This window comes from Heloderma suspectum, chromosome 2 (assembly GCF_057233095.1).
Source record: "Heloderma suspectum isolate Gila_16-S chromosome 2, 16-S_ref, whole genome shotgun sequence".
Classification (NCBI taxonomy): Eukaryota; Metazoa; Chordata; class Lepidosauria; order Squamata; family Helodermatidae; genus Heloderma; species Heloderma suspectum.
Window position 1 is genome coordinate 278,944,811 of NC_139459.1, and position 20,393 is coordinate 278,965,203.

Consider the following 20,393-nt stretch of genomic DNA (forward strand, 5'->3'; position numbering starts at 1 on the left):
ACCCCAAAGCTTGTTCTCTTCAGAAAGAGAAGAACTAGGAGATGAAAAAAGTCCAGAGACAGATTTCTCTTTAAATTTCTCATAGAAATAGAATGGAACCTAAGACCATCTCTTTAGGCAGAATCAGCCGTGCAGCCACACTGCACATCAAGCCACTGAGCAGAATGCAGAGTAACCCATCGGAGCCAGACAACAGTGGGCTACACAGCAAACAGCAGGAGCACACAAGGTAGCCCACACCAGAAATCCTAGACAATTCAAGGGCAGGTTTAAATTGACAGGATGTCAACCCATTTATACTTGGGTTGTCAGAGTAGAAAAATATCTGGAAACCAACCTACAGCACAGAAATTCCTAAGGGAAGCCATTAAGTCCTGCAACAGACTGCGCGTACGAAACAGTGGACAAAGTCAAAGACTGCATGAGTACTCAGCACACAATTCCACAGGGCCACTCATTTCAGTCAGACAGAAGAGTATTTGGATGGCCAAACTAGAATGCCAGGAGTGATTTCTCCATTCCATGGAGTGGAAGCAGAGTGCACTTACCCTTGGAAGTCAGTATCAACAAGGAGCCGGACCAGAATTCCAGTCACAGCCACAAGGATTGGATAGTGGTCTACGCTCTCCAGTCCTGGAGAAGAAAGCAGAGACCCAGTGTCACAATCAGCAGTAAGAAAATCTAGGGTGCCAACTTCTCCTAAGCTGCCCTTTTTACCCCCTAAGAGAGCCCTAGGTGAGCAAAAATTAGCACAGGAATCTCACCACAGGGACAAGGAAGTGATTAATGTTTGTGTTAACCCACCTAAGGATTTGTATTACCTCATCCAACAACTTCATCAGATCTTTACTAGAGCACCATAGGCTCAAATTAATCCTCCCCCACCCCCGTGCAAAAAAAAAAGGAATGTGCCCTGCCACAACAGAAAACATTAGACAAACACTAGAGAGAGCACCAGTATCTTGTATTACCATGGTACCTGAAAGAATTATGCAAAAATTCTGCATGGTGCTCAGTCTTTCAGTTCTGCCACAGTATTCCTTCACCTTCCAACCAGCATATATCCTACCACCCCCCACTTGTCCAAACACACAGAGCTTCTCTGCAACATGACCTTCAGAAGGACACTGGAAGCAAGCCATCAAAATTCCAAGTGAGGGTTCTGATTTTCTCCTCCTTCTAGGTAAGTATTAAGACAGCAGATGCTTTGAAATGTGGAAACAACTAAGCTCACATAATCTGAGGGTGCCACAAGTCAGTATGCTCCATGTCTCCATTACAGCACAGGTACCTGAGTTGGGAGTATGGGTGCATATCTGAAAACAAACCTCAAATGTTGGATGTTCTCAAACATGTAAAATTAGGAGGAATACATTTCCTTCAGAGAAAACTTCCTTCAGGACAACATATCCTTAGAACTCTACCTATTCTAGAATGTTCTTTCTATTGCACTAGCTATGTCCTACAGGTGTCATACTTTCTATAGAGAGGTGAATGAATCCCTCAAAGAATGGCAAAGAGAGCTTCGGCTATTGGGCGGTATAGAAATGAAATGAATAAATAAATAAGATGAGTGAGTCTTTTTAAGCTCTCTCCATTCACAACCTGCATTTTCAAGGTGAAAGGCCGAGTCCTTGTTCCACAGGAAGGAAAACAAGGACACACCGACTCAGCAATACTGCTTATTTCCAATTGCTGATCAGGATGTCACAAATCTGCTGCAGCATGCCCTATTATCCTGCTGTGCAGGATGTGCCACAGCAGTTATTTGATAATGCTGCATGGAGAAAAAGGGCCCTTGCTCTGCAGAGAGAGAGAGAGAGAGAGAGTGTGTGTGTGTGTGTGAGAGAGAGAGAGAGAGAGAGAGAGAGAGAGCGAGTTGATAAAACATGCTGTCCTTTCCCTGTTATGAGACACCAGGATAACCAGCCAAAACGATGGGCTCAAGATAATGGAGCTTTAGTGTAAGTGGAACACACTCAGCAATTTCACATTCAAATGCAGCTTCTGCCCATTCACCGGTATCTCTGTCAACCTTTACTGCATAAGCAGGGCATCTTGCTTCCTTATATAAATTAATTCACATTTTAACAAGCGCTGCATGAGAATAGATCCTTTGGTCTTGAGTGGGCCAGGCAACATGGTCATCACTTAATTACTCTGAGTCAGTGCCAAGAGACCCCATATCCCATGGCCGCAGATTTTATGTACTGTATAAGCATCAAAGGGCAAGACCGCATGGGGCTTTTTGGGGGGATTGGATGCTCTCCTTCATTCTCATGCTCACACTGTTGGTCTCCTGCCTATTTGAAGAGTGGGGACACACACACACACACAACTGAGATAGTGTAAGTTGGACTCACTGTACAATCTAAGGTAAAAGGTTGTCACAGGATTGTCCCCACAAGTATTTCCTACCTTCTTTTCCAAAGGACTAGCACTGGGAGAAGCTCCTGTGCAGACACCAGAAATGCCCAGGACCTTTACAAGCATTCCTGAGAGTTTGTAAGAAAGCAAAGAGAAATATCTCCAAGGAACAATGGGAAGATTAAGCATTGTCAACTCTGACAGCGACTCACATGACTCTCTAGGGCAGCCTTCCCCAACCTAGTACCTCCCAGATATTTTGTAGTACAACACTTGTCAATCCCAGCCAGCATGGCCAATCGTCAAGGATGATGGGAGTTGTGGTCTTAAACATCTGGAGGGCACCAGGTTGGGGAAGGAAACTCTAGAGCCTTGGGTAGAGTCCTTTTCCATCACCTGCCACCTGATTTTTAATTAGAAACACCAGGGATTGAACCTGGGACCTTCTGCATGCAAAGCAGGGGCTCTGCCATGAAGCTATGGCTCCTCCTCAAAGGGGAACTGCAAGGGGAGGGGGAGGCAGCTCACCTGGCAGGCGAAGATTGACCACTCTGTCAAACAGGTTTCGCTCAGCTGTCACGCGATTTAGCACCTGGTTTAACAGCTGCGGGGAGAGATAAGATGGAAGAATGCTTCAAGGAGAGGAGTATGTTCTCTCTGTACACTTGCAGATGCACACATAGCTTCCTACTCCTTGTACTCAGAGTCTGCACAGTAGGGCTTACATGACCAAAATCCCCCACTTATTGGGCACAGTGTTATGACAAGGGGTACTGGGATCCAGAAGAGGGCATGGATGGGCACTTAGAAGATTGTTCTTTCCCTTGTGGCCTGGAACATTCCACTTTTCAGCCCCAAAATAGCACAGAAAGCTTTAAAGGGCACATCTTGAGAGCAAATGGTGAGGCAGTGGCTAGATACATTGTAATGCTGTGCGTGGCCTGCGCGTGGCATGGAGATAGCCATCAGCAGGGCTGCTCAGAAAATTTGCGAGAGGGCTCCTGCTGAGCCAGCGACAGCAGACCTAAGCTGCCAGCAATAAACTGGCTGAAAATGTTGATCAGATTGCATCAGCTCACATCCCAAGCTGTGGACACTTCCACTGCTCCCAGAAGGGAAAGCAGTTCTTAATTAGCTGGCTTGACGGGCTCCTCAGATAGCAGATGGCAGAACCCTGCAGGATCTTTTCCTAACAAGCCAAATTCCAGTGTGCCTATACTGGAACCTCAGCACAAAGCCACCTGCAAGCATGTGCAGAGGTATTTGCTTTAAGGGTGTAGGGTAAGATGAGGAAATAGACAAGAATGACTCATCATTCCAGAGTGGAATCTGATGCTTCACACAGAACGTGGCAGAACTCTGAATGTGGCACCTAGAAAATATTTAGCACATTGACACAGGAGAGGGAAGCAAGGGCTGCACTGCTTTAAGAACCAATTCAATACAACATTTCAGAGAGCTTATTCCAAAAACCAGGTTTACTTTTTGAGGTCATCCTCTTTTGTTACTGCATAGTAACAACTGGTTGTGTGAATACATTTGCTGTACACTCCAATCACTTGATTTGCATACAGCTGCTCATGGGTCTTCAGATGTGTGGTAAAACTGTTTATATGACCAGTCATCTCATGCCAATTCAAACTGGGTTTCCAGAAGCATCTTCTACAGGAGCCCTGTGTTTTCAGAGTGGCTTGTCATGACGTGCAAACCCAGCACGATAGCTTGTGCATGGCTTGTCAGAAAGGGCTGCAGAGCTGTCTGGCAAGAGCGGCGAAAAACTCAGTTGCTCCTTGCGATCTCGCTAACAATATCCTATCTCTATTACATATTTAAATAGCACTAGCGAATGTACTCCTCAACTTTGTCGCCTCCCTAGACAGCAACACCGTTTTTTGGGAGCAAATTTAACATATTTTTTTTCACCTTCAGGGAGATTTACGCATATTCAACATTATTTTTTTCACCTTTGGGGAGATCTGTGCACTTTATTTTTTTTTTTTTTAACTTTCAGGGAGATTTGCAAATATCTGCACAAAAATGCTTTAGCAAATCTGCGCCAACCTCCCCGAAGGCGAAAAAAATTACATTAAATATGCACAAAACTTCCTGAAGGTAAAAAAAACCCCTACAAAATAAACTCTACTCCACTAATGAGCAGATTTGTGCTCATTACCGGCTCATTACTAGGCTGCTGAGGTTGTGCTGCAAAGGCCTATGGGATACATGCCAGGAGCGGGTGGGAGGACTAAGGGGAAACAAGCCACAGCAAACTACAGAGTGCCTGATCATCTGTTGGGAGTAATGTGGATTCGTGAGTGAACAACCAACCCACTGTGGTTTATTTTCAGGGTGGCTTACCGTGATGTGGGAACCGGCCCAACATGTGACTATGTAGTGATACCTGACAGAAAGGGTGATTTACTGATTCATTCTGGCTTGGAAGCTTTCAGTAAACTGTAGGAGGCAACAAGGCATCTGAAAGAAGGAAGCAGGAACCAGAAGCCTGGAGAACAGGATGGTTAGGCCTATGATCAGAGAGTGGGGGATGTGGTACAGATTGGTTTATCCTTCACTAGTTTCATGAATTCATGAGCTTCTTTTCTCTAGTGTTTTCTTCCAGAGCGAAATTAAGTCTTACCAGGAAAGAAAAAGAGCAGTGAACTAGAGACCTTTATCTTGCTGTGCACACATTGAACAACCATTCCCAGAGAAAGGGAGCAGTGATGGATGGCGGGGAGGAGAACAAGCCTACAGTTCTACATACATCAGTCCCCAGACTTGCTGGTGACCTACTAAACAATATTTTAGAAGAAATATAGCTCACACTGGAATCTGTGAATGGTGCAAATCCGCCAAATGTCAGGACCCCTGTCATCAGCTAAGCAACCTTTGTCCCTGCTACAAACCCATCCTAATGCTTTCCTGCAGAGAAATTAGTACCTGTGCAAGTCTCCTGAGTAATAGCTCCGATGAAGGGCGACTCCAGTCCAGGAAGATCTCAGGAGCCAGAGTGACAGTCATTTCCAAAACTCTGAGCAGGCTCACTGACAGATCAAAACATGTTGCACACACCTTCAACTGGCGGCTGTCTACAAAGTTTCTTTCCAGGCGCTCTGCAGCTTGTTGGATCTGCCCAGACAAAAGGATGAAGCTCAACACAGGAAAGGGAAGCAGCAGCTTCATCCCAAGCCTCTCCCTTCTTTTTTCAGCTCACACACACACGTTCGCAATCCCAGCATTCCCCAAGGACCTGTGTTTCAAACACTATTGACACATAGCAAGGGAACACATACCCTTCAGTATGTCATCAGGGAGACGTCTGCCCCTTCCAATCAGGTTTATGCTGGACCCAAATTCTTACCTCCTGAATCATGCCGATGAACTCTGAGAAGGCCCAGTTCAGTTGGTTAAGGACACTGTTGAGGAAACTGGGTGCCATTTCACGGTCACTGCGCAGCAGTTCTGCCATGTGTCGCTGCAGCAGGGTGGAGGGACAAGGCTCTGGAATAAAAGAGTAGCAGCTTCTAAAGAGGCCACATTGCTAGAAGGTGCTGGATAGCTGCAGCCTGGGCACAGCCTGCTTTACTGCAACCATGTGAGAATGGGAAACCATTTAAACACCCTTCGTTCTCTACAGATTATGACCCTTTCACTCCATGTAGCACCATTTTGTCTCTTAAAACCACAAGGAATTATTTAAGCCTCCTCCCACAGAGGTCCTCTTTACAATAAGTAGAGATGACAGGTGCCCTCCAAGGCCAGCTCTCTGATGGACTATTCTGAGCCTGTCCCATTTCCAAGGCCTGAAGCACTTTGCCATAACGCCGGCATGAATTAGCTGGGATGTGGTCATGCACATTTGCTGTCTCCCTCCAAATAAGAAGCTGTTCCCTACAGCACAGCTTCAGTCAAGCATCCCTCCTACTCATCTCCATAAGGCCCTAGGTCAGCTCAGCACTAATCTCTCCTGAAAGCAGCATCACAACAGCTCCCCAGCAGGGAATCAGCACCAAGGCAGCCATCCCCACTCCAGCATGACACTTATCACACTTATCTGCCCGGTTCCAACCAGGAAGGACTGTGGGTGAGAAATCTACAGGAGAGGAAGGGGTAAAAGCTCAACTCCTTTCCTACGCCTGCCAGCCAGCTCATGGACCTCAAGGCAAAGCTTGCAAGAACTGTGCATTGGAAGACAGGCCATGGTGCTTGTAAAGGCACCTTCAGAAATAACTGGGAACAGGGGGGAGATTATCTCTGGGCTCTCACCAAGAAGTCCTCTTCACCACAGTCTAAAGAAGCGACATTTATTTTCCCACTGCTAATGCTCCCACTGGAAGCAGGCAAGGCATTAGGGCTCTTGTAGTCATTGGTATCAAACATCACAAATATTGGAGCACTGCTTGCTTGCAAGGGGGAGCAACTACAAGGCTCACAATTGTGAACTTTAAGAGTTCTCCCAACCAACCCATAACAGCAGTACTGGCACCCAGGCCAAAAGAACTCCGAGCTGCTTTTCATGCCAGGAAGGATATATGTGAGGGAGTGCTGTGTGTGCACTTTGCAAGCAGGTCTGCTGCATATTCTCCTCACCTAGGAGCCAGCCACAGCATGGTCCATCAATTAAAATTACTACAGAGGGCCCTGAACAGGAAACAGCCAAAGGGGCTGTTCACACAGCACACTAATCCACTCTCAGTGTTTGAGTGTAGGTTATCTTGAACTGTGGGTTGTTTGTTGAACACTGGGTTATGATGTTGTCTGAACTCAGTCAGGGTGGCTTATTAACCATGCAGTGTGGCGTATTTTTCCCTGAACAAGCCACCTTGAGAACTCATGGTTTGTTGTTGGGTTGTTCAGGGTGATTAACAAGCCATACTGCATGGGTAACAAGCCACCCTGCGGAAACTGCGCTGCATTCAGACAACACAATAACCCACCCCACGAAAAACATGCTGCATTCAGAAAACACGTTAACCCACTGTTCAACAAACAACCCACAGTTCAAAACAACCCACACTCAATCACTGAGCGTGGGTTAGTGTATTATATGAACATCCCCTTTAACTGTCCCTTAATGAGCTGAGGTTGGAGATCAGAAGATGATATCCAACCACTGAAATCTCAAGAAAATATCTTATTGACAGAATGCTTCAGGCAACCAAGATAGTGCCTCAGGCATAAAAGGTAAGGAATCCTAGCAGGCAGATGGGTAGGCAGGTTTATAACTTAAGAAATTCCACAAGGTAAGAGTCAGAGAACTCCTGATCCTTCTGCCTTTGTCTGTGCCCCACTCCCTCCCTGCAGTATAACAAAGGCTTGGGAGGAGGGGGGCTCAGCCCCCCTTGGGCAATGTCCCAAGGACAGCTAGTAGACAAGCTCCTTTTGATTAACTTGGGTTTAATTATTAATTCATATACAACTCAAAATAGTAGACACCAGGATCACTAGCCAGAGGATCCTGTGCTCTGCCTTAGACCTTTCGGAGCCAGCTGCAGCAATAATTGGTAGACATGGCAGACACCTAGCAAAGTGAAACACCACCACACTGTCCATAAGGTGTCCCAAGGTCACTGTACAGCTGTACACATGCACACCACAGGGATGGGGCTTCATGACAGCCTTGGCAAAGCCAACCAATTCACGAGGCTGCTTGTCTAAGTCAGGACTGGGGGAAACTTTGTAGGGAGGGGAGGGGAGGGGAGGGGAGGGGAGGGGAGGGGAGGGGAGGGGAGGGGAGGGGAGGGGAGGGGAGAAGATGCATCTGCTAACCTTTTCTGCTGTCTTGTTCTGTCCCATCTTTACTGAAGGAAATGTTTAAGAAAAGGTAGGGATAGAGAAGAACAAAGAGGAAAAGGACAGTTGACGCTACAGGCACAGGGAGAAACTGGAATAGAGAACACATGGACAGCAACAACATATTTGCTGTGCACTCCTCATGTGCTATCCAACTAAAGGCAGATACATATATATATATCCTCCCACTCTGAGGCACACTTGGCAGGTCATCATCACAAACATTTGGGTGCCTCTTAGGTGCCCCTAAATCCACTCCCCTTTATCTTCCTTCCCCACAGTTTCCGAAGGCTGAGCCCCACTAACAGTAGGAAAGACAGAATAGGACTTGCCTGCAGACCAAGGGTGGGAGGGGAAGAGGTTCTGCCAGAGGGCTAAAGAACTATTTCACTACCATACAAAGGAAAGACAACAGGAAACTTACTCTGGAAACTAGCAACAGAGAGATCTCCTGGGCCCAAGAAATAAAGAAACAAACAGATAAACATTAAATACAGATGCAATTGTTCTTAGAAGGGTCGACCAGGTGTTACTCCTGCCACCTTCTGCTAGGCTGCAGGATTAGCCATTTTGCCCCTCCATTACATGATCTCTCTGACAAGTCGTGGGGCCAACTGCTAACTTGCCATCTACTCAGCAACATAGAGGACAGGAGCTTATACAAAAGAGGCCATTACTCTTTTCACTAACTCAAAAGCATTTGCCCAGCGCACATGTGTGTGTGTGTGCGCGCGCGCGCGCACATGCGCGCATGCACGTGCACATGCGCGCATGCACGTGCACATGCACGCGCGCATCTCCAGAGTTTTTCTGTCAATACCAGCAAAGTCAGCAGTCCTGGATTCAGAGATCTGAGGAACTTAACTAGTGATTCCTGGGAGCATAGAACAAGATTTCTGAGGTTCCCCTATTCTCTCAATGACCTAGAACGGCCCTTGCTATCACCTCTCTGGCCAGCTCCAGAGAAGAGGCCAAAGCTCCCTCTACAGTTTGTAACTGCAGCCTCTCAGGAGACTCCTGGAGTGCCATGCAGGATAAAGAGATTTTGAGGACTGTGGAAATGCTCGGAATCCAGCCTGGTTTCTAAAGCATGCCTACTGTAGCGAGTGGCAGAATGCCCCAGAACAACATGGAAGAGAAAAGAAAGGAACTATTGCACATATTGGCAACTTGCTGCTGAAGACATGCCAGATGCACACAGAGCAGAGGCTGGCATCTCACAAGAGCCAGAGCCTGCAGGACTCACCAGTAAAGTTCCCCAAAAAGGAATCTGATATCCTTACACAGTTGGAAACACAGTGGTGGCACCCACCCCTTGGAATACTCTCCCCTGTGTGGTTTGACAGACAGAAAAGGTAGCAAGCTTTAAAAGCCTCTTGAAAACTTATTTGTTCACACAGACTTTCCTTGACCTGTAAAGGATTATGTTACCACCCTTCTTTATTGTTATTTTGTTGTAATGTTTTAATTCTTTTTACCTTGTTTGTATATTGCTATATTGCATTTTTAATGTGAACCACTTAGGGATTTTAGTATATTAAGTGGTATAGAAATATTATAAATAAAAAATTTAAAAGGTCAGTTTTACTTTTAACATCATAATTCCCTACCTTTGAGGATCTTTACCCATGCTTGCTCTGGCCATATGCTTCTAAAACTTCTGTCTCCCCATAAACGTTGGGATTCTTTTGGTTATCTTTTATGTGGGTATCCAGTGACCTACTGAAAACAACTGAGGTGATGGCAATTCTATTGAGCGTGAGCTCAAAGTAGGAGGAGGAGTCAAAAGGTTAAGAAGTAACTTTGCACCTCCAGTTTGCCACACTCAGTCAGTTCAGGACAGAGAACAACATAAGCATACTGCTTGGTATCAAGTATCCTCTAGCTGCCAGGCGTGCTGGATCTCAGCACTGTTCCCTCTGATACTAGAGCCAATCATTGATCAGATTAGGGGAAGTTCAATTCCTGAGTTGCATGTACCCACAAGGCATAACGGCAACGCGAACCTCTCCACTCTGAATCCCACACTCACTCTGTAAACTGGGGAGGTTGGCATCCTCTGGCTTGGTTTTCAGCAGATGAGGAAGCCGTGTGTACCTGTATCCAAATCCACAGCCCTAGAGGAGGGGGTGAGAAAAAGAGAAACTTGATGTTTATGAGACCTCACATTAATGCCCACAGGAACATGGAGGTGCTCTCACCAGAAGCAGGTAACAAGGATTCAGGCAGTAAAGTCAAGCGAGAATTCATGCAGATGGCATCCACTGGTTTTAAAGCCAAACTGGAATTTCCAAGCAAAATGGGAAGGCAGGGAGATAATCTGTCCTTACTCGCCACAGCCGTACAAGAATCCAGTTGGTCTGGGCCCAGGGTCTTTGCTCATAGGGAGCCAGCAGGTTCTTCATCATGGATACTCGCCTACCAGGATAAAACAAACAGGTCAGCCACCATGAGAGGGGAAGATGCTAAGATTGAATAGGAGAGGGGAGTCCAAAGCAGGATGTTTACTTTACTTGAGATGGAAGAATCAGAAGTGCAATGTGAAGAGACGGGGGGACACAGTTTCCCTATGCACACCAAAGGAAATTATGCAGGGAAGAAAAGGGGGGTCAGCTTCTTCCAGGACAAATATTATTATTCAGGGAAGAAAGAACCTAGAGCTTACTGATCTTCTGGAATCCTCTCTACAGCACGGAGTGAGTGAGGATAGCAAACATAGCTGGCCAACGCCTGCATTAGAGAGTCTCTGATGTCTGAATATGGAAATGAGAGAGAAAGAGAGCCTTAATGTATCAGCAGATATAACAGTAACATTGATTTCCAGAAAAATACAGATTGTGATGCAGATGTTTACTACACTTATAGGAGGCAGACAAGTAGCCAAGATAAAGAGACAAAACAAGACAGCTGTCACACCCTGAAATTATCATTTCCATCTGCACCAAGCTGCAGTATTTGACAAATTAGAAGCAAGAGCCCTTTACCATTCCAGAAGTGTCAACTGGAAACCAGCAAAAAATCAACAAGCATGAGATTAATCTGTTCTTTCTAACACACACACACGCACGCACGCACAGTAAAACATCAATTTGGAGGACAGGAGCAGCCTTACCAGTGCCCACAATCCTTGAGTCAGCAAAGTGCTTGGCTAAAATGGCAGCAAGGTGTGTCAATGTCTCTTCGTAGCCTGAAAAGAAATTCCAAATATTAAGATCACAAACCTACTGAAAAATTCCACAGCTACAGAATTCACCAACAGCAACAGAACAGAGTTCTAGAATTAGCTTTCACATTCTTACAAAGAAATCCTACAGTCCCTCTATATGTGGGCTAATGCCAGCATATCATAGCCATGATCTAGGCACTCCTAGCACCCAAGCTGACAGTACAACAGCTATAGAAATAGAAGGTAACATAGCAATACTGAACTGTGTTATAGAGGAACAAATAGCAGCTTTGGGGAGGGCAGGAAATTCAGAATGGGAAAATTGCAGAGGGAGAAGAGTTCTCCCAGCACTGCTACTCTGATCCAAACTTCACCACTACCCAGAGCATTGGCCTTGAAAAACACTTGGGAGATCCAGTCATGGATCTCCCAATGTCATGTCTAGTTTGGCCCCCAAAGTGAGAAAGTGTAGCTCTCTGTAGCTGGCACTCTACAAATGTACTGAAATACAGCACCTTGCTTCCAAAGAGCTTGCAGCTCAAAGGAACACTCTGGCAGAGAAGTTTGAACACAAATATTCAAACTGGAACAAACTGATGAAATCTAAAACAGCTCAGCCAAGCCAACTTTCATAATTACATCTCCAGGGCCAGACTGCAGAAGAAGTTTCACACCTGCTCTGTTGTGGGGATGATACTTTTCTCACCCATCGCATCCTCCTTGGAAGGGGGAAAGCGGATTCTACATAAATTTCCAAAACAACATAACTGCAAGCTGAGAGCACAAAACACAGCACCATCAACCACAAGGGATAGTGAAAAATACACCCATTGGAGCTAGAGGAGGCAAAAAAGGAGGTGTGTAGGAAGACTTATTTTGCCTGAGTGACTTTAGCAGTCCTTAATAGTGAAGAATAATGCAATAGTTAAGTAATCAGAGCCATGAAGCTGCACAGCAAAACTGGAAACAAACAAGAGAGAGACATAATATCCTCCAGACTAAGATATGCTGACACTTTGCAACTGCATGGGATCAAGGGACCTGTGCCTCATCTTTGGCTTTCAGAGACATTCACAAAACAGCAGCTGATGGGAGCTGTTGAAGCCAGCTGCCAGCCTGCCTTACTGATCTAGAATTGAGCTTTTAGGCTTATGTGATAAACACAGCAGCACAAAGAATAATATATTTTATTATATATTTTGAGAGAGTCTGCACAGCAGTTTCTTGTGATGTCTCTCGGTGGAATGTACCTCTGAGATGTTGATGATTGTGCTGTAAGTCATTGCATAGTAAACATTTGATTGTAATAGATATCTAGCTATGCTGGTCAGTGTTTGCACCTAACTTCTAACATAAATTTATCCTATCCCAGCTTCCAGTCACTGGATGAACAGAAGAGAAGCTACATAAGGTACTCTGTCCCCCAAACACACAAGCTTTTGACAATGTGTCCTGCACACTTTCAAAACATATCACTACAACCATAAAAGGTTAACCTTTTCCCCTTTTTATAAAGTGGAAGCCAAGATTGTTCACAATCCAAATTCTGCACCAGGTGACAAGATTCTGTGTTGACTTCTCATCTTTTTCTCTTGTGAATTGAGTTCTACATTCACAGTTACAGAAGGCCCTGCTTAAAGACCCTCTCCAGTTCCCTCTTCCTCACCTGGAAGCTCCTCCATGCTGTTCACGGGACTGAAGTAGTTCTTGAGAGCACTGTAGCTGTTCATGGCCACACTCAGATAAAATTCGGGCATAAATGCAAGGAGCGAGCCAATCCGGTCCCCATGTTCAATAGTGCGGATGCACACCCGTAGCAGCCAGTATATGTCTTGCATCTTCTCCTGTAAAGGGGCAATTCCTGGTCAGTTCGTATCTCAAGTGGCAGAAAAGGATATGCATAAGCAAAGGAATGGAGTAGCTTTGTGATTTACAACTTGTCTGATAGCCACAGGTGACTAGGAATTCTACACAGGCTAGTGAGTGGGCAGGTGGAAGAGGAACTGAACACCCTTCCTCCATAACCAGCATGGAAATGCAAGGGGAGGGGGGATGGAGTGAACTGTGCCCTCCTCGGCCAGTCTGCCTGGTTGGAGTCACTTTTTATTTTTATTTTGCTGGCCTGCCGGGGGGGGGGGGGGGGGGGGCTCTGCAGTCAGCATGGAATCCAGGCTACTAACCTATGAGGAGGCTAGCAAATGTTTTCAGCAGACTAATAGGTTTTGTAAACTTATTTACAAGGATGGATTAAATACTAATGTGGGCGTAAAAGAAAAGGGTACAAGGATGTTGCCCGATATCAAACTTCGTGCAAAACCTAAAGAAAAATGCAGATAAATGTAGTGCTAAAATACAGGATTCTTCTGTAATGAAGATGAACTTTACTAAGATATATTAACAAAACAGAACATACAAGAGACAGTAAGCAACAGTATGGCTCCATTCAACATTGATTAGGCCAGAGCTGGAATATTTTAAGCAAGGCACCGCACTGACATTATGCATATTACTTTCCCTCTCACCTTTGAATAAATAGTAACATTAATCCAAGCAAGCCGGCGACTCAGGTGATTAAGCTTCTCAGAGAAAACTTTCTGACTCTTCACCAATTCTTCATGGATATCTCTTCTCTGAGTTGGGAACAGAAAGGCATGAGGAGCAATGATGCATAATTTTTCTGTTTCCAGAAATATGTACACAGCAGCCCCTGTAACGTCATAAAAGCCTCACTACAATCATTCATAGGGTTTTTTGTTACTACTGAGAACAAACCAAGCACTGCTAACTGCCATAGTTTGCCTCCCAAGACAGTAATCTTCACACCAAGATCAGGAAGGACCAGGAATACTATAGAACCCCACATAAAATTTGGCTAGCTACAATATACACAACTTTTTACAGAACAACCCACAAATGCAGAAATTGAGAATTTGTTCTAGCAACACACTGGAGGCCAACTTGTTTTAAAAACTGACCACATGTCTACTTGCCGCAGCAGCGTAGCATTAGAAACAAGCACTTAGGCAGGATGGTGACTCGTCTTCTGAGAAAGTAAAAATCATGTTTTCATGGAAAGGGAGCCATGATCTTCCATAAGTTTGTGGCTGCCATGTTAACACTACTCACAGGAGAAGACCACTTGTGTGAGCAGTTTTTAGCACACTGGCCTCTGTGGTATCACCGAGACCCAACAGACTTCGGTTCACAGGTTTTGCACAGCAGGAACTGAAAAGGGCCTATAATTAACTATAATTTTAAAAGGAAGTACATTTTTATAATTACAGGTAAGAAATAGCTTGGCTCAGTTCTTCAAGATCTTCTGCAATTTGCAAGCTGTTATTTTAGCAGCATGGAGTTCTCCATAATAGCACTTAAATAAGAAATAGATAATGAAGAAACCAAAAAAGGAGGCACAACTGAGTTTTTTTCATCACTGTAGAAACACTTCATGAAACAATCATCCTATTCTACCCAAATGAAGAATAAGCCATCATTATTTCTTTGTCTGAGCCAGTGTTCAGGAAATCAGAATTAGAGTGCTAATCAGCACCTGAATGCTTCCCAAGGAGAAGAAAAGCATGCGGGCAATATGGTCCTATTTTAAAGGGGATCGAATATAACAATCCCCATGTCACACATGTAATGCTTCTCAAGGAGGAGAACAGTACCTAAATGATTCTCAGGGAGAAGAACAGCATGTGGGCAATACAAGCCTACTTTAAAGGAGGTTGAATATAATAATCCCCATGTCACGTGTGTAATATGTGTATTTCAGGATTGCCCCATAAAATAATTCTAGATTTCTCTCTTGGAACCCTAATAACTCTGAAAAATGGCTACAATCACTCCTCCCATGGAAGCAACAAGAACATGAAACATTTCCAAAGAACAAGCTGGAAAGACAACTCTGAAAAGAACTTCTTACCCTCTTTGGGCATCGGCTAATCTTTTCCTCGGTGTCTTTCAGTGCCATAGCATACTCATTCACATCATCGGAAACACCTACCATCTGAAACACAACTAAGTGTCAGTGACACTGGCGAGAGCTTTTCTAAATAGGTTATAGCACATACTGGGTTATTTGCCAGAATTAACATGACTATTGCAGCATCAACATGTTGCAGGGCCTAACACTATAATGAGTCTCTCCCACCAATATTTGTATCCGTAGTAGATGTTGCAGAATCTAACAGCCTGAAGGCAGAACTACACATGAAGGTGACAGACTCAGGGCTCTGAGACTTGGTTTGCACATAATGCCAATTCAAGGGTTGTTTAACTCATGAATTGGCAGGGCTGCACTGGAGCAAGTGAGCAAGCTGCTTCTGCTTTGCGTCTGCTTTTGTCAACAGCCCCATTCCTGGGTTGTTTGTTGCGACATGTGAACCTGGAACTCTGGGTTGTTGAAGGACAAACAACCCAGAGTTGGAACCCAACAACAAACAATGGATTCAGTGTTGTTTGTTCCTCAACAACCCAGAGTTCTGGGTTGGTATGCTGCATCAAACAACCTAGGTACGAGGGAGTTCCTGGGTAGTTTATTAATTATTTGTTTTCTATGCACCTTAATATATTAAAAACCCAAAGCAGTTGTTGACAAAAGCAGATGCAAAGTGGAAGTGGCAAGCTGGTGGGAAGCAGTGCACTGCATGGCCCCAACAACCCATGGTTTAAACAATCCAGGGGCTGTCATTTCGTATGAACCGGGCCCAAATGTGGGCCAGTGCCAAACAGCAGTAAAGCAGCAGGATAGAGGGCCATGTAGGAAGCTGCCTTGAGCCAGATTATTAGTCTATCTATTCCAATATTCTCATCACAGAGTGGTAGTGGCTCTCCAGGGTTTCAGGCAGGATTCTTTCCTAGCCCTACTTGGAGATGCTGGTGATTGAACCTCGGATCTTTTGCACGGAAAGCATGTGCTCTACCACTGAGCTACAGCCCCAGCAGAGAAGAGGCAACGCTTCCTCTGCCTGCCACTTTCCCACCTGCAACCCTTCTTCCCCCAACCCATTCCCACCCGCCTCTCCAACGCCCCCAGGCTAATTTCCAATCTTAAAAGCCTAGCTTAGGCGGGGGGAGAACCATAGACTCGACACCCCCTATCCCACCTTCTGCTTCTCAGCTGGAAATAAATGCACATCTGTTGTTTGACTACAATAGCTGAGGTCCACTACCAACAACAGGTATTGTTCTACCCGAAGGCGCAGAGCAAGCAAGCAAGCAACCATCATGATTTGGTGCAGTGGCCCTGCCAAGTCCTCCCCCTCCCTCTCCCAGGGGGTCCTGGCATCTTTGTTAGCACAAGTTCTAACCCCAGTTGTGAGAATGAGACAGGACTGGAAACTCCCCTGAAATGAATCCTGCTCACCTTACCAAGCTGCTGATGCACGCTGAGGTTGTACATCATGGCTATTCCATCCAAGATTTCCAAAAGAGAGTTCTCAGTTATTGGCTGTTCCGGCTCTTCTGCAGGTTTCCCCAATAAAAGGCCCTCATTTCCATGGCTGCCTTCAACTGTGATAAAAACAGAAGGGAGTTTCTGAGCAACCCACTGCTGACAGTGTGAATCTTTCACTATGAAGACAATGGACCTAGGCTGTTCTGAATATTAATTTCAATATTTGCTTCTTTATTTTAATTATGAAATTCAGTCATGTTGCCTGTTCCAAACCATACTTGAATGAAAAGCCACCTCAGGTCAGCAGACTTCTAGATGTATCTGGTTTTGGTTCCAGCCACATGTTTTCTCCCCTGTTCCCTTTGAACCTACATTTCCACTGCCTTGCCTCCCTCTCCTGCAGGTTTATTTATTAGGATAATTAAATCTCACTTATTTACTATCCTGTACTAGCTACTCCCAGATCATCTGCATTAGCCACAGGAAGCATGTAGAGTGAACTCCAATCATGGTGCCTTACAACAAGTCCAGGCACAGGCTAGAATGAAGTAGAAATCTTTCCCTTCAACCAGAAGACTGAACACCAGAGTAAAATCAGGTAATGTTTGTGACACATTACTGGCTCAGCTCCACTATATTATTTCTCACTGTCTGGGGTGTTGTTGAGTTTTGTTTTGCTACATACTTGCAGCCTCTTTCAAGCTAACCCTAGCCAGAATGCAGTAAAAATACTACTCACTGTCTTCCTCTGTCCGTTGTTCCATGTTCAGTGCACGGACTTTAACCTTTTCCAGGGCACCCAGTGAGCGCCTTGGGGTCATAAGGCTGACAGCTGCAGTACTGAGGAATCGGTTAGCTCGCCCCAAAGTGGGTGAACTGAGCCAGCTTGGCCTGGCTAAGGCACCCCCGATTGCCAGAGCAGCAGCTGGACGCTGAGAGAGAGAGAGAAAGACAGTTTCAGACATATGCAGTAGTATTTGTTCAGCTATGACAGTTCTTCCTCTAAAGAAAAAATGAAGCTGGTCTGAACCATGCACAAATCTTCTCTGTCCTGGCTAATTCAAGCAGTGAACCATAGATATGCACATTCATAGAATACATTTCTGAAACATTCCCATCTCACATGTCATAATCTACAAAAGATACGGTGGATCTCATGCAAGCAAACATAGCTGGGGCAGAAATTCAGAGAAACTTCTACGAGGGAGTCCAAGTTGTATCCTCACTAGTAAATTCCCATACGGTAATTTTGTATTAGATTGAAATTATATACAACCAGGTTTTTACAAACCACACTGAGAAGTGGGTTGTTCAGCTAATGTGGAATTGGTCCTTGTAGGCTCCAAACAGCAGGTAGCGTGGTCGTGGTGGAATTAGCTCTGGACCAGAAGCAATGCTATATAGTTCCAAATTTAAGAGACACAATTAGCTGCACAACTCTGCTGCATGAGAGAGTGGAGACACAGACACTCCACTCACACAGTGACTTTCCCTGTAAACTTGCAGAAAAGCAACAGCCAAGTTTCTTAGGGCTAGTGCAGGGTATTCTTGCATATTTTTAAGAGTGGTGAACCCTTGGCCACCTATGATCTTGCCCTCAAGAGTCCCAAGGAGCTTGTGCCTTAGCTTGTGGATTCTCATAGAATTTCAGAGTTGGAAGGGACCTTGGAAGTCATTTAGTTCAACCCCCTGCTCAATGCAGAATGCAACTATAGCAACCCTGAGGGAATGGCCATCCAGCCTCTGCTTAAATATCTCCAGGGAATGAGAGCCCACCACCTCATGAGGAAGTCTGCTTCACTGTTGGGCAGCTTGTACTGATAGGAAGCATCTCCTAGGTTTAGTCAAAATCTGCTTCCCTGCAATTTCAGCTCATTGGTTCTAGCCCTGCCCTCAGAAGCAACTGAGAACAGGTATGCTCCATCTTCTGCGTGACAACCCTTCAGATATTTGAAGAAAGCTATCATGTCTCCCTTTAATCTTCTCTTCTCCAGGCCTGAAGAGGGAAACAAGGCAAGCAGCAAAGCGATCTTAGCCCAAGATGTGAAGATAAAAAACATGACCAAAGACAAGCAAAACCGAACAACCCCTGCCCACCTCCCGCACTATTTTCTCCTTACACAGGGTTATTTATGAGTCTGGAATTCTTTTAATGGAAGGCTGGAATTCCCTATCACATTAGGCTTTCCAGCGAGATATGGTAACAAACCTCAAGATTAACAAAAGGACAGAACTCACCCCCCCCACGCCCCCTTACAGGAAGAAAATGCAGTAGTAGTTGGTCTTGCAATTTCCACTGCACTTTTCCTGGTCTATAGAAGAGCAAGCTTGAGCCTCAACAGCAACCCCAAGAACTTTCTCCACTCTGTGCTACGTGCTGCTAGTCACTGCTGCTCTTTCAGCTTCCAGGAACTCTAAAGGCAATGCTCTACAAATGTGGTCACTATGGTAGCTGCCCCATCTGCCCTCTTCCCAAACAGACAGCATAAAGATCTCTTCCTCAAGCTTTCTGCAAATTGCAGGCAGTGGTTAGAGTGATGTGTGTAGTAGTTAGAATGTTGGACTGGGACTCGGGAGATCTGGGTTCTAGTCCCCACTCGGGGACAGAAGCTCACTGGGGCCCCATCTATATGGCACTGCTTTCACTCCCCACCCTGTCGCAACTGCACAGCATTGCAGCTTCGAATTAGCTTCTGGTGGCATACACTCGCAATTTACTGCGCACTTCCCTAACAGACTCTGCCGTGCCCTTTTTTTTGCCATTATACTTTAATGCTCGTGTGCACAGTCCCGTGAGCATGGGGGTGAGACACTGCAGTGGCTGTTTTGTATTTTATGGGTTCTATGTTGTGTCTTTCCATCCCTCGTTAGGTAAAAAGTGCGTGTTCTGTGTCCCTTCATTTCCACGCCATCTGTTTGTCAGTTCCCCAGCCTGAGACTCTCGCAATGGTTCGTGTGAGTGGTATGTGCCTACCCACTGCTCCGAAATGGAGGCTGGAGCGAAGTTGGTCCTCCCCCAAGACCCCCCAAGCCCTTGGGCACTGAGACCAAAACAACCATTGTGAAGATACAAAGCTGCAAAAATGTGCAAAACTGTGATTAAATAAATGAAAACGCCTCTCTGTGCCTCTGTAACTGCACAGCTGCGAAGGGAAGTGGGGAGTAAAGGGGTGTCACAGAGTGACGCAAGCACTACACATGCCTGCAACACGCCCACTGCAAAATGCGAAGTCAGTTTGGGGAAGGGACAGATGGCTTGCAACCGCAGGGAAACCCACAGCAAACCAAAAAAATCGCAGCAAGACACCTCCTCGGAAATCCGCATTTTCCAGGAGAAAACCACAGATGGCTGCCAAGTGGCAACTACGTCATCTGTCCCAAGGGACTTCACCTCACAGCCGCCCCGGAAGGCTCGTGTAGATGGGGCCTGGGTGACTTTGGGCCAGTCACTGACTCTCAGCCTAACCTACCTCACAGGGTTGCTGTGAAGATAACATTGAGAGGAGGACCATGTAAGCTGCCCTGGGTTCCTTGCAAGAGGAAAAAGGCAGGATATGGATGTAATAAACAAAACAAAACTTGGAGGGGGACAGATCTTTCACTTTACACTAGGCATTTGCAGAAACTAGAAGCAGTGGGAGAGACTTGCACGGCTTCTGCAAAAGCTCT

General features: G+C 45.5%; 1 protein-coding gene across 2 annotated transcripts in view; it reads right to left on the reverse strand.

Moving 5' to 3' along the window:
• Positions 1-20,393, reverse strand: part of RNF123 (ring finger protein 123) — a 122,259-nt gene that overhangs the window by 66,412 nt on the left and 35,454 nt on the right. For both annotated transcript variants that reach the window (XM_084839521.1, XM_084839522.1), the window contains exons 23-35: positions 17,464-17,656; positions 16,695-16,840; positions 15,252-15,335; positions 13,849-13,956; positions 12,993-13,170; positions 11,273-11,347; positions 10,826-10,913; positions 10,491-10,578; positions 10,193-10,277; positions 5,729-5,868; positions 5,308-5,496; positions 2,896-2,971; positions 549-633 (exon numbers count right to left, since the gene is read on the reverse strand). In XM_084839521.1, the coding sequence (XP_084695647.1) occupies positions 549-633; positions 2,896-2,971; positions 5,308-5,496; positions 5,729-5,868; positions 10,193-10,277; positions 10,491-10,578; positions 10,826-10,913; positions 11,273-11,347; positions 12,993-13,170; positions 13,849-13,956; positions 15,252-15,335; positions 16,695-16,840; positions 17,464-17,656 (1,535 nt within the window). The remainder of the gene's footprint in view (positions 1-548; positions 634-2,895; positions 2,972-5,307; positions 5,497-5,728; positions 5,869-10,192; positions 10,278-10,490; positions 10,579-10,825; positions 10,914-11,272; positions 11,348-12,992; positions 13,171-13,848; positions 13,957-15,251; positions 15,336-16,694; positions 16,841-17,463; positions 17,657-20,393) is intronic.